The sequence below is a fragment of the Malaya genurostris genome, chromosome 3 (assembly GCF_030247185.1).
Source record: "Malaya genurostris strain Urasoe2022 chromosome 3, Malgen_1.1, whole genome shotgun sequence".
Classification (NCBI taxonomy): domain Eukaryota; kingdom Metazoa; phylum Arthropoda; class Insecta; order Diptera; family Culicidae; genus Malaya; species Malaya genurostris.
Genome location: NC_080572.1, coordinates 256,450,154 through 256,464,917, shown reverse-complemented (window position 1 = coordinate 256,464,917; position 14,764 = coordinate 256,450,154). Strand labels below are relative to the sequence as shown.

At 37.6% G+C, this 14,764-nt stretch overlaps 1 protein-coding gene across 6 annotated transcripts in view; it reads left to right on the top strand.

Moving 5' to 3' along the window:
• The window catches only part of LOC131439060 (uncharacterized), a 110,187-nt gene that overhangs the window by 78,821 nt on the left and 16,602 nt on the right, over positions 1-14,764 (top strand). For 5 of the 6 annotated variants that reach the window (XM_058609597.1, XM_058609598.1, XM_058609594.1 and 2 more), the window contains exons 3-8: positions 6,625-6,771; positions 6,942-8,646; positions 13,311-13,679; positions 13,778-13,925; positions 13,989-14,360; positions 14,427-14,750. In XM_058609597.1, the coding sequence (XP_058465580.1) occupies positions 6,656-6,771; positions 6,942-8,646; positions 13,311-13,679; positions 13,778-13,925; positions 13,989-14,360; positions 14,427-14,750 (3,034 nt within the window). In that variant the 5' untranslated portion in view covers positions 6,625-6,655. The remainder of the gene's footprint in view (positions 1-6,624; positions 6,772-6,941; positions 8,647-13,310; positions 13,680-13,777; positions 13,926-13,988; positions 14,361-14,426; positions 14,751-14,764) is intronic. The other variant, XM_058609599.1, reaches the window with a different exon arrangement.

Here is a 14,764-nt window from a genome sequence, read left to right as displayed (position 1 = left end):
GGCATTATTTATGAAATACCGGCCGATATGTTGGAGAGAGTGTGCCAAAATTGGACTTTGCGCAGGTTTTTAATTAATTATAACCCAAAAATATCAGTAAATTTTATTGCCCTTTTCACAAAATTATATTTTTAGTGTTGGAAATCAGTTCAACGAATTTCATTAAAAGTACTGTAATCACTTGCGGAAACTTTTGCTCGCATTACGTGTAATTTCCTGATACTCTTTTCCAAGAAAAATATGTTTTCGAGTCAATACCCGAATCGATACCAATTATATGTATGAAGTGAGCCGTAGCCCAGGTGATGATGTGACAGTCGATTACCTTCACGCAGCGCTCCTGGGTTCAATTCCTAATTCTGTACATAGTTTTTCTGACCCGAGAGGGTGGAGAACCACAAAGTTAAAATCTCTATAAGCGAAACAAAAAAAACGTAGCCCAACAAAATTATGCGTCAATTGTCGAGATAATTGAAAATCAGAAAGTGATTAATGTGGGCTGTATGGCGGATTACCACGTTGACTGCCAACCTACGAGATAACTCGTATATTCTGGTCGTATGAGAATGGTCGTGGCAGTCAACGTGTTAAGTAGTACTTCCCATTTCAACGTATGAATGCAAATATCAGCAAATTTTACGTTTCGTCTCCGTTTTTTATTTTGCAAAGGAGTGCAATGTCTTTAGCAAACGTAGCTTAGCGGTTCAAATTGAACTGCCGAGTTTAGTGTTAAGCAGTTCAACTCAAACTGCTCTACACTGATGAGTCGGAGGCGAAACGTATAAATATTAAAAACGGTTATATGCCCTAGCAGAAAATTTGGCTATACCCGAAATGATTTGGAAATTATCTTTATCCAAAAAAATATCTATTCGTAAAACTTATTACCCTCCATCTTCTAATTCAAAACCTCCCCATTTCCATTATCTACACCAGTTTTCTAATGTTTTTACTGATAGAGTATGCTTCAACAAAGGAGAGTTTCACGAAATTAACGTTTTGGTGACACAAAATTCGATATTTTCGAGCGAAAAAACACTTGTCCAAATATGTTCCGAACCCTTCACCACATATTCTACGTGAAAAAGAGCGAAACTGTCGCATGAATGAATAGAAGGCAACCCTTATAACGGAAATTATTCTAGATTTACTGTTCCAACAATCGAAATCAATGAATACATTTTAATAAAATGCTTAGTGAAACTAACAATCACAAACCTGTCAGGTATTTTTAGCCTTTGCATTCTTTTCATAAAAGGTAACAAAATACCGTACTTGAAATGTTAATGTAAGTACTACTGTATATTGTGATTCCATACTACCTCTCAACTGAACTGAATTCGAAGCGAAAATGTTCAATCATTCGTTCAAGACAAACGTTTGTCTTGACGGTGTGACGTCTATATCAACCTCAGACTCTTGTGAGTTGTTAGTCAGTTTCTTCGCTTTCGTGTTTACTGAAAAAGCGGCCTCCAAAATCGAAGCTGAAGTCTACGCTTCGGATGTTGCTGAAAACTTGGTGGATTAGCAAAGAAACTTTAGGCTAGGTCTGATGGAATTCCATATGTCGTTTACAACTGCCTGTGCAATGATATCTTTTCAAAAAATCAATCGTTCATGTTTCCAATCTACAAATATGGTGTTCTAAAAGATGTGAGAAATTATCGTGGCATTACGAGCCTATCTGTTGCCTCCAAGCTATTCGAAATAGTTGTCAGCTCTGTTGTTCTCTCTCATACAAAAAGTTATATATTAAGGGACGGGTTGGGTCTAACACTTTTGAAAAATCAGTTATTATTTTCTTTCTATTTTCTAATAGAAAAACATTTCAAGAATATTCTGTGAAATTTTGAAGCCTATCGGAACAAAACTCAGCAAGCTATGGATTTTATCTTTACCGATCTTATACTAAGGGCTGCGCGCACAGGCCCAAGATTTCTGCTTCGATTGACTTAAAAACTTGACAAAACATTCTCGAAATGTTTCATTATAACAAAATACAAAAGAAAAAATATGGCTTTTTGAGAATGATAGAGCCTACGTGCTTCCTTAAGTAATAAATAGTTTCCTTCGATTTTATAGGCAATAAACTTTAAACGCGTTTTTCTCGAAAGTAGGTTTTGAAAGTCCGTGTCCATCGTCATTCAAAAACTACTGAACCATTTTTTTTTCAAATTTTGCACACATTTTCTACATATAAAAAACCAGACCCCAACGTTTTCCTTTTTGTTATTTGTTACTTTGGGAAGGTTTTACAGCTACAAAATGGCGGATTTTTTCGTGAAAAATCGTACTTTTGAAATCGAACCAAAAATTTAAAAAATTTGAAAAAAAATCAAACAGAAACCTTGGGGTCTAGAAAATCTTCTGCTCTAAATAAGCTGCTTTGATTTGTTCACCTCTGATTAGTCTGCGCTGAGGTACAGTGGACACCGCAAATCATGATTTTTAGGAAGCGTCCTCAAAAATGCCTCTTCACCGACTTATTTCTCAATATTTTTCCACGAAAAAATACAAAATGTTGTTCGAATCATGCTTCTTATTATACAAAATATTTGAATTTATTTTGTTGATTGATAGTTCTGAAAAAAATTGGCAAAAATGATGATTTTTTTCATCATTCAGACCCTACCAACCCTTAACCGATCAGCATGGATTTATGCCAGGATGATTCGTTTGTACAAATTTGTTCGATTTTACCTCGACTTATTTTTCGCGAATGGAGGAAAGGATACAAATTGATGCTGTGTACACCGATCTAAAAGCGGCATTTGATCGCATAGACCACCGAATTCTGTTACGTAAACTGATGCGACTTGGTCCTATTTGTGTGGTAGAGTTCTATGTGTACAGTTGGGAACCTCAGTTTCATTCCCCGTTTACGAATAAATCAGGAGTTCCACAAGGCAATAATATGGGTCCCCTTCTGTTCGCACTGTTTTTCAACGATACCGCTTTGCTACTTGGTAAAGGATGCAAGCTGATCTACGCCGATGATTTGAAATTGTACTTATTAATTCGTAATTATGAGGACTGCGTCCATGTGCAAGAACTGCTAGATGAATTTGTCGCATGGTGTCGACGAAACCATCTTGTGATCAGCATTGCCAAAAGTTAAGTAATAACATTTAACCGAATACTTCATCCATTAATCTTCGACTACAAAATTGATGGACAAAAACTTACTAGAGTTGATCATTTTATCTACCTTGATGTTGTATTGGATTCAAAACTTACCTTTGATCAGCATCGTTCTGCTTTAATACCTAAGGCAACGAAACAAGTCGGATTCATAGCTAAAATAGGCAGATATTTCAAGGATCCGCATTGTTTGAAGGCGTTATACTGTTCCTTAGTGCGGCCAATTCGAAATAGACTTCCGCGCTTCACAATGAACTCTACGATCAACAGACTTGCTTCAACGAAGACTCCATCGGACATCGTTTGGAGCCAACGTAGCGTGTGTTCGAACTTTCTAGTAGAAAAATTATTTGATTTTGGTTAATCATCATATAAGTTTGTTCAGAAAGTGTCACATTCCTCGATTTTATAACTTGATCTTATATTTATTAGGACTTGTATTGTCAGATGAAACAAGCAAACAAATAAACAAACAAATGAATGTGTCAAGAAAGAACAACTACATTCAGAAACATTATTTCAAATAGCCAGAAAAAACACAAATGTTATTAATGGAAAATATTCCTAACTCTGGTCCTTCCTGGACCAGTTATTTCTGAAAAACCTATTTTAATCCTCCTAGTGGTGTAATGATGCCTTTCTCATATTACTCATTACATCATAAATATAATCGTGAAATTCACAAAAACAACTGTTTATTGAATAGAAATAGGATAATTTGTTCGGATCTAATCTCACAAACTCTATAAAACCTGTTTACCCTGTAGTTCCGGAACCGAAAGTAGTATCCACAACAAATTAAGGAATTCCGTATGAAACTGTAAGACTTTTCTTTTGAACCTATAAGTTTGTGAAAATCGATTTAGCCATCTCCAAGAAAAGTAAGTGAGATCCTTTTTGCAGTTTTTGATCACTATTTCCAATTCTTCCGAAACCGGATTCAGATAAACGGAATAGCCGAAGTTGGTTCGTTTACTACCAACAAATATGACCTACAAATTGGAACAGTTTTGAACGTAGTTAAACCTATACTTACTATTTCATGCTCTATTTCGATTAAACCAATTAAACGAAATCTAACAAACGAAACGAACCTGCGTTTCTGTTACTTATTATTATTATTTTTATTATTATTATTATTATTATTATTATTATTATTATTATTATTATTATTATTATTATTATTATTATTATTATTATTATCATTATTATTATTATTATTATTATTATTATTATCATTATTATTATTATTATTATTATTATTATTATTGTTATTATTATTATTATTATTATTATTATTATTATTATTATTATTATTATTATTATCATTATTATTATTATTATTATTATTATTATTATTATTATTATTATTATTATTATTATTATTATTATTATTATTATTATTGACATCACTACACAACGTGTACGAAATAGAACAAAGCACGCCTTGTTCGTTTTGTGTTTTCTTCTACTTTCGGTGTTGTACATATTGTCACTCTATATGGCGTTGTTTCAGAGATAATAGAGTGTAAACTTTTTCTCAAATTTTCACATATTACCATATAACTCCGGAACCGGATGTCACATTCAAATGAAATTCAATAAATGAAAGCTATGGGACCATAATACCTTTCATTTGAATCTTTGTTTGTGAAAATCGGTTTAGCCATCTCTGAGAAAACACACATACACACACATACATACACACACACACACACACGGACACATACACACACAGACATTTGCTCAGTTCATCGAGCTGAGTCGAATGGTATATGACATTCGGCCCTCCGGGCCTCGGTTAAAAAGTCGATTTTCACAGTGATTGCATAGCCTTTCTATATGAGAAAGGCAAAACGATGTGAATTTAACTTTGAAATCGATGTTGCTGATACCGAAAATCGTGGACCGGTACAGCCGGAATGAAACTACTTGGAGAAAAATTTGAGTTCATATTCCTTGAACCAGTACATCCGAAAAGATTTCTTCTGTTTTCAAGTAACGAGACCTGCAAATTGAAATAATTTAAGGACCAATTTTCAAAACTTCCAAATAAAGAAGGAGATTTTTTAAGAGGTATAGGATTTGATTTAAAGAAAAAACACAAAATATTGAGAAAATTGATAAAATCTCAACTGAAATCGATAGAACAATCAAGTCAATTTAATGTTTGAATATGATTTCATGCAAATGTTGGTCGCGGCTCCGATTTAGATGACGCTACGCGATATACCATTTTGACACACTCTCGACAAACTAATCAGTCGGTATTTCACCAATAATGCCACCAGCCTATAATCCACTTTCTTTGGATGCATTGGTAGCTCTTGCAATGCTTCTAGCTGGTCACAACTCCAGATGCGGTAATTTTGCTTGTTGGCGTATCCATTCAACCAGAAATAAGCTTTGTCGCTGAACACAATTTTTGGATAAAAAAATGAATCTTGCTCCAACTTTGCCAGCGCTCTCATTCATAATTAAATTATACACCAACCAACGAATCATGATTAAATTACAGACCAAACTGAACAAGTTTGACAATTACACAAGGCATGATTCACGAGTGATCTGTCAAAAACAGTGCACCGGCAAAAAACACCCTTTAAATAGCAGCCAATACAACCACGGAAGCTTTGTTTGCATCTTTAATCGAACAATTTATGTTTTATTCTTTTCATAATCTGATTGATAACTGCTAATACGGGCCTCAAAATTTTGTCCAAATATGCAACATGTGCGCCTCATCTAAATCTCCGGGTTTCATCACGTTCCCATACTTTGTGGTATAAACCAAAAAAAAAAATGACTGACCATATTAGCATCGTTGATGAGAACACAATGCGTATGATTCTCGTCTTTCTCAACAATTCGTTTCCCAGATGAGCATCGTATTGCATGGTGGGTACGATAAACGAGTGGTTGATTTTTTTGTAGCGAACTTTTCTTTTTGCCGAGACAAGTTTCACGATCTTACAAAATATATTATTTGAAAAAGCACAACGGAAAGTGAAATAAGGGAAGCATGATTTATAATGTTCCGCGAAAGTTACGGTAATCTCTATTCCGAGAAAAATTAAGGAAACTGATATTCTGGGTGATCTTCTCATTTCCAATTACATAGAAGCATCGATGTAGAATATTTAACAACCAAATAAAACGTTTTGAGAAAGCTATTGTATTCTAACACATACATTGCACGATTTCGTAATTATTATTTAATTTAGACGTGTGCAATTATCATTATTTCCACATGAGAAAGACGTAATTATACCATTTGGTGAATTGATAACGAGTTTCTGGTTTTTGTCATGCGAACGCAGTGACACTACTTGTAGCACGATGATAGTTACTGCTGGAGTCGCATGGTGAATTGTGATGTTAGTGTGTGAGCTGGCTCCATATGACTTTTCAACTGAATACATCTAACCATATAATACGGTTTTTTTCTCACTCTTCTCTATTTCTCCTTTCCTATCATTGCAGACACACTGTGATTCTCATTTCCATAATCGGCATGGCGTCGTCATTTGTGAACTGTTCCTATGCGCCCGAGACGGGTGTTGGTGATTCGACAGTCTTTAATTATTCGGACCGAACTGGTGGTAGCACCCTGGACGAGCGTGACAAGAGGTAAGTGTAATGATCTGAGCAAGTGCCATGGGAGGTTTCCTAAATGGAAACAGCAATTAGTCCATATTTCCAGTAGTGGCACTCTAACCAGCTTCCTCCGCGAAGCACGGTTCGTTGCATCGAAATATGATAATATGTATATATAAATGCGCCATACTTTTTGCTTCCAGAACGACACGTGCTGGCAGTCTGACAAATCACTCACTCCTGAATTTACTGGAGCAGAAGCACAAACTGTTGGAGGCGATCAATTTGGCGCCTCCACCGAAAGGCACCGGCGGTAGACGCCACTCGTCTGACTCGTTCCCAATGATTGAGAATGAAAACTTCCAGATACCCCAACGACAAATCAAGAAACCTCCCGGGTTGCAACTAATTCCTCCGCCTGTGCCGAAACGAACCTTTCAAGGCAAGTTCACTCACCGACAGGCGGAATCATTCGACGGTCAAAATCGATCATCGAACGTTACGTTCGAGGATTACCACCAGCAACCGAAGAGTTACTCACAGTATCGTCCCGATAGGATCTGCCAGTCTGCGTTCGATGAGCAAACATTTGGATTTTTTGCAACAAATAAAACCAAAACCATCGGTTCCTGCCATACTAGTGTAAGTACGACTAGTTTCGATGACATTGGGGACACGGATGATTTCGTGATTTTCAACAAAAAGATGTCCTCGATAGAGTCCAATCGTTCGTCCAGTGATTCGAATAAATCGCAAACAACTATCGATACAGGTTATGTGTCAGCGAATGAAAACGATCGGTCTATTTTCACCACGGCTGGATCAACTAAAGGCACCTTCCGAAGTAGATTTTCCTCAGAAGACACTCAATCATCACTGGACAGTTTCCTGTCATCCGAACTACATCGAACGGATACCATTGATTCGCTGCAAATGAACGATTCTCCCTTCAGCTTGAAAAAGAACGTGTTCAACTTCGAAGGCAAAAGTAGCCATATTCGGACTTCCTCCTCCATATCCCCAAACTCTAACGACGAGAAGCTTGACAACAGTTCACTTCGTAGCATCGAAAGTAAAAGTTCGCGTCGACTGCCAATGGTTCCAACTCGAAAGCAAAATAACATGCCTCCTAAAATCCCACCACCAACTCGAATTACAACACCTCCTACGTTGCCATCGCGCTCCCAACAGGCATTCGAGTCACGTAAGTTACAGAAAATCCAACAACAGCAGCAACAACAACAACAGCAACTCAACAATACACTAAGCCATAAATCAAGCCTAGAGAATGTCCAGGAGCTTTACAGCCGCCCGACAGGATTCCGGCGGTCGATTCAGAATACATCCTCGCTCAATCAGCCACACCACTCAAAACTCAACCAACGACAGGATTCCAACATATCAAGTGACAGTTTTTCGGCTACCTCAAGCCCCGGATACAACAGTAAGAACATGGAAGCGCCTCTGCTTCAGCACACCTGTAAAATGAACCGCTCAACGATGCGAAACCATCAGCTACAACAGCAGCAGCCACAGCACTGTCCGAAACCTCTTAACAACCAGCATGATGCCAACAGTAGCTCCCCGGACAACCTGAATCCAACCACGGGACGACCCGTACCATCACGTGTCAGTATGCGACAGGACTCCAGTATTTCGAGCGACAGCTTCAGCCAAACCTCCAGTCCGAGCTACAACACCAAAATCATGGAAGCACCACTGCTATCGCATGCCGCCAAAATGCCTAAAGTTTCAAAACCGATCGCACGGAACATCGACGAAATTACGAAGGATATCAACGCTGAGTCGAACGGTTCGTCCGTCATCATCAAGAGTGCATCGACACCGGCCAGTTTGCAGACGATCGTCCGGTTATCCAATGGATCCAATGTGTCGCTACAGGGAAAGGTAATGTACTATTCGTTCTGTGTGAATCAAAACGGCCGAATGTTTTAAACGAGCAAAAACATAATAATATGGATTACTAAGATATCAAATGGAATGTAAAGAATTCTGCAGCCTCCTATAATTGCTTTATTTCAGTTTATTAAGCTTTTCCAAGATTTGAAATAGTACTGTAAAAAAGTTTATACAACATTTTACTGACTATCAAACAACTGCACATTCAGTTATCAGTTCAGTACACAGGAAAAAATTATGAATTTTACAGGTAACATAATTCTAAAAACTATACAATTCATAACTACTTAACTTGTCAAGTGACGCAATATTCCATTCGTACCGAATTTTACTGGCTTCGAGTGTACTTTGCACTCGGTACCAAGTGCCGTTGTATGAATTAATATGTATCTATTATTCATTAAGCAGATATGTGCTTTTGTGCCTCAGTCAATTGACGGGGTGCTTTGTGATCTAATGTTTCTCGGTTCAAGTCGCGCTGTTTCTATCGATCTTTTGTTTTTCACTCGATTTCAAGTCGTGCAATTTTCAAATCACATAATTTTTACATGTTCTTGAATATAAGTTTGTGTGAAATATGACGCTTATAAGGTGAACAATCACAAGATTTATTCGAACTCTGTAAGAGTATTATTTGCTGAATGATCGGTAGAAGGCACGAAACATCTTCCTGTCATAATTATACTGACTTTTTCGTCGTTTATTACCGATGCTCGGCGAAATTCACAAATAACCCGTAAATAAAATAACGTCGTAAGCTGTAAAGTATTTCTGTTTTTTCGGTAAATATTACTAAGAACCCGCAAAAATAAGGAAGCACACAAACTTAAAAAACCAATTAATTCAATATTTTCGATTGACGAATTAATTATGATTTCACTTATATAGTAATCACGATCCATATCATTGATTATCGTTGACGATTCGGATGTAGTAAACTATGTCATCACCAGTTGGCGAACTGAAACATAATCTCTAGAATCACATTAAAAAATATATATTGAAAAACATGCTTATCATCAGGAAATTCCAGGAATTATAACCATTTCAGTGTATCTCGAACAGTTTTCTCAAAACCAGACTATGTTTTCATTCTCGAAAATGAAACAGTCTGGCAGTTATGATTCACACCGATGGAGTTAGTAATGTTAACTGAAATTCTTCACTTTTATCAATTGAATAACTGGAAATTGATGAAACTTTTACTGAATTGAGAAAAAGTTATGACATTTCAATTTACATATCATGTCAGTAGTGTAAAAACGAATGTTCTGTAATATTTTTATACGATTTGCCGAAATCCGATAGTCAATTGACAGATGACTGTGAGTTTGATTTATATTATCCAAATCGTAACCGTCAAAATTATTACTGAGCACCAAAAAGGAAATTTGCACACTTCGAAAAAACATTTATATTCACGCTACGCGCATCGAAACAGTTTTTTGTGCTCGCACCCGAAAGGTCCCAAAATTACCCAAGCTGCCACGGCGGAATACATGCAAAAGTCGAAACAGTTTGTGAGTAGGTGGGTGAATCGTTTAAAAGAAATGAAAAATATCGACGACTTTCCAAATCACGGCTCTGTCGGTGTACTGTCGGAAAAAGACGAAAAAGGGATTTGTGATCTTCGAAGAATCCTACATTAACTTTACGCGAAGGTGCTTCGAAATTGAACTAAAAAGGTTTGAATATATCGTACGGAACTGTCCTCAGACACTTGATCGCAAATAATTTTAAATTTCGAAGTACTCTGCAAAAACCGATGTTGAGTGAAAAACATGTGCTAAAACGTCTTAAAAGGAAGGAAAGGAACAAAATGGTGTCCTGACCTTGGATTGGCCCTCTCAGTCGCCCGATACCAATCCAATTGAGAACGTTTGGGCTTAAGTGAAGATGAAAAAAAATGATATTTACGCGTGACGTAAATTCAAACATGCCATAATTTCTTCGGTGATGACACAATATTACATCTACTAACATATAAAAATAAACTTCGCGTGTATATCGATGTAAGATTAAGCTACATTAGCTGTGAATTATCTTTACATGTTTTAAATCATGAATGTAAGAGAATCGCGACGCTCCATTTATGTGCATCTACAAAGATGTAAACTTTTCTTAGTGTGCGCACAGCTCGGAAAAATCTTGTGATTTTACATCTTATAAGATGCACATAAATGGAGCGTCGTATTTCATACAAATTTATATTCAAGAATATGGAAAATTGTGTGATTTGCAAATTACAAGTGTTGAATTCGAATGAAATAAAAAACAAAAAATCGATAGCAGCAGCGCGCGCGACTTGAACCGAGAAACATCAGATCACAAGCACATCGGTTACTCGACTGAACCGCAGAGCTCATTCATTGAATAATTGATAAATATAAATCCATACAGCGGCACTTGGTAGCCGAGTGCAAATTACACTCGGACCATGTAAAATTCTGTGCGAATGGAATATTGCGTCATTTTAAAAATTTAGTAGTTGTGAATTATATCGTTTGTAGAATTCTGTCACCTGTAAAATTCATTATTTTTTTCTGTGCGACCACACAATTTGAAACAACTTGTTCGCTGAATTCACAAATTTGGGGGTCGTTTTCAGAAGAAAATCTCATTCAAAGTACGCCTCGAAGGTGTCAAGCTGTTATTAACGCTGAAAAGGATTGGACTTGCTATTAATGTTTTTGTATGCAAGTTGTGAGAAAATGAAAAGACTCACTTTTCATTTTCTCCCAACACTGTGTGCTTTGCTGTGTGGTGTGCAGTCGAATCGGCATAATTCAAGCTAACCTATTTAACATTAAGTCATTACAAATGGAATTTTCCGTCATTTGAAAAATTAGGTCTTCATGAATTACATCGTATGAGGGATTAAGTAAAATTTAAATATTTTTGGTGTGTACACATAAAAAAATTTAATTCTGCAGGTGACTTCGTTCCACGGAGTGGTTTCTTGAGACGACCGAATAGGAAAAAGTCGCAGGGAGCCGAATCAGATAAATTCGGTGGTTGCTGAATGGTATTCGTTTCGTTTTTAGCCAAATTTTCTCGAATAACGATGGCATTGTGTGACGATGCGTTATCGTGGTGCAAGATCCACGAGTAGTCCACAAATTTGACCTTTTTTCGGCGAATTGCTTCATGCAAACGTAATCAATGAAAACTGTAAGCAATGCCTTCTTTTTCGGCTGATAACGACGTGGTTTTTTCGGTCGCGGCTCATTCGGCGTACGTCACTGATAAACGACTGCTTTCTTCAGAGTATCGTAGCCGAAACACTCTTCTAACATTTGCAATGTCGTCCCACCATTGAAACCGTTTTTAACGCAAAATTTGATGCAAACTCGTTGTTGCAAATTCAATTCTATTTTGAAAATTGTGCAAAATCGAGGACACGCACAATTGCAGACATACTCAAAACAGTGTAACTTTTACGAATGTCCAGGTATCAAAATGAAAATTTAAAAGAATATCAATGATCGATGTGGCAATCAAAAAAAAAATCTAATCAAGTGACTGAGAGTGCCACACGGTGGTGATTCTGGGGACTTTTTCATCAAGGTAGTAGATAATTTGTGATTTCAAGAACTTGTTTCTATACATGATAATGTATAAACTAATAAAAGTATTTTATTTAGCCATATAATTGTTATTTTATTGTTCGTCTTATTAGTTGAAGATTAAAATAGTATTTGGAATATATCGGCTATCGATTCCCGGTTCCGAAAGTACAGGAAAAAGTGGTCAAAAATTCCAGAACGGAACTCTTCATTTTCTCAATGACGGCTGAACTGAACTTAGACTCAAAAGGTCTTACGGTTCCGTAGACTGTTGTTAAATTTCATCCGGATCCAAGTTCCAAGCTATAGTGTAAAGTGTGTTTTAAACTTCGAACCGTTATTTAGAGTGAATATTGAAAAACCATGTGGTGTGATAATTCCTTTCTCTTACAATTTAAATAGTCTCATTAAAATATTCATAAGATTATATCCTCGGTCGTTAATATTGTAAGCCTAACAAATTTACCTTATAATAGTTTTTAAACAAGTCTAAGCCATTCAAAATCGATACTTTCATCACCGAGAATTTGTTATACGTTAGAAACACTGGGATTTGTCGGTTACGTATCGTATAAGATTATATCTCTCGAACCGGAAATGTTCGCCTTAACCCTTCCAAAACTGATTGACATTGTCAACTTTCCAGTAATCCAAAGGGCATCGAAACTCGTTGAATCATCTCCGAGAAAGTTCAAATTTACAAACTTCATCCAAAATTCAGAAATCGGCTCAGCCATCTATGAGAATATTGAGCCGTACAAAAGCAATTCGTTTTGTCGGTTACGCCACTTATACCATTATATCTCCTAAAGCGGAAGTGACAACCATTTGATTTTCAAACCTGATCAATGGCTCAATAACAACTTTCAATCGAGCCTAGGTTTGTTGAAATCGGTTCTGTCAGCTTTGTGAAAATTGAATGGTAAAAATAATGCGTTCTATAGGTTTCGTCGCTTGTTCCCTTATGAACAAACGACTGATAGTACTACTGTCGGATAGTTGACAATTTATTATAGTACTACAATTATAATTTAAAATAGAATTCAAAACGATAATCAATCCACATTTGTTATATTCCGTACACAGAAACTGCAGATCTTGAAGTCACGAAAAAGCTCCGGACGGTGTCCGTATAGCAGCCGGACCAAGTTCCGACTGTGCCAGATTGCAGTCAATGCCATCCTTTTGATAGCACTTGCCGCCGGATTGGCCTCCTACCTGAGTAAAAACCCGGTCGTCACATACGTGAACCAGACCACCGTTGTGCGGACAATAAACAACCGACCGCCAATAGCTGAATCGACTGTGGCACCACCCTTCAAGGTCGATCGAAATCCGGCACCGGGCGTGTGTCTCCCGGTGATCGTCAAGTTCTGCCAGCAGCACAAAGTTCCCTACAACTACACCGTTTTTCCTAACTATATCGGACATTTCGGACAGCCGGAAGCACAAATGGTAAGTAGGCGTTTTTCTCCGAGGAGGGGGACCCAGCCAACCTGTTAACTTACTGGTTGTGTTTATGATTGCTCGCGCGTTCATTGTCACTTACCTAGAGCGATGATTTCCAGGAAATTGATCTTTTTGAGGCGCTGGTTGATGTCCAATGCTACGAGCTTGTTCCACTGTTCTTATGCTCTCTATTCGTGCCTAAATGTGGTAATACCGGGACGACGGTACCGCCTTGTAAGAGTTTATGTACTGGTAGGTCCAAGCTTAGTTTTCAATATGATATACTTTCAAAACCAAATTGTTCTTGTTTCATAGAAACAATGCGTCGGTGTAGTTTCTTTTTCGACGTCTTTGGACTGGAATTACCGGAATATCTTAGGTGTCCGATTTTTAGTGACGCCATATCCGATCAAGAAGAGTGCGTCGGGATGGCGGAGTACAAGGAATCCTTGCTGCGAGCTAGAAGACCTGTGAGCTGTTCGGGATTTCTGTGTGACAAACGACGTTGCATTCCGAGTGACTGGCGATGTGATGGACACGTGGACTGCCAGGATCAGACTGACGAGTCTCACTGTGAGTTCTGTGGGGAAAATGCCATTCACTGTGGCGACGGAAGGTGTATGAGTCAGAAACACGTGTGCGATGGTGTTCAGGACTGCCCGTATGGTCAGGATGAGAGAAACTGCAGTAAGTAACAACTACCAGAACAACGGAGGTCATTAAAAGATAATAATTTCTTTCGTTATCAAATAGTTCGTTTAAGTGAAAGAAATGGAGACTTGGGTCGAGGCACTTTGGAAGTGTATAAAGCGGACTTGAAACAGTGGGCTCCAGCGTGTGTGAAAAATTGGGATCCGGCCACTTCACCTACGTTGATTTGTTCAATGCTAGGCTACAGTTCCGTCAACTCCAGTCGCACCACAATGCGGGGCTCCAATCGAACGCTTGTCAGCAGCAAAGATGCTTCCTCGATGTGGCGGATGTATCAGAAAAAGCACACCAACATGATAAAAGAGTTCAATAGTTGCGAGATTAATTCGCGATATCCAGTAGCAGAGCTGACGTGTTCCAATTTTGGTTAGTGATCGAAT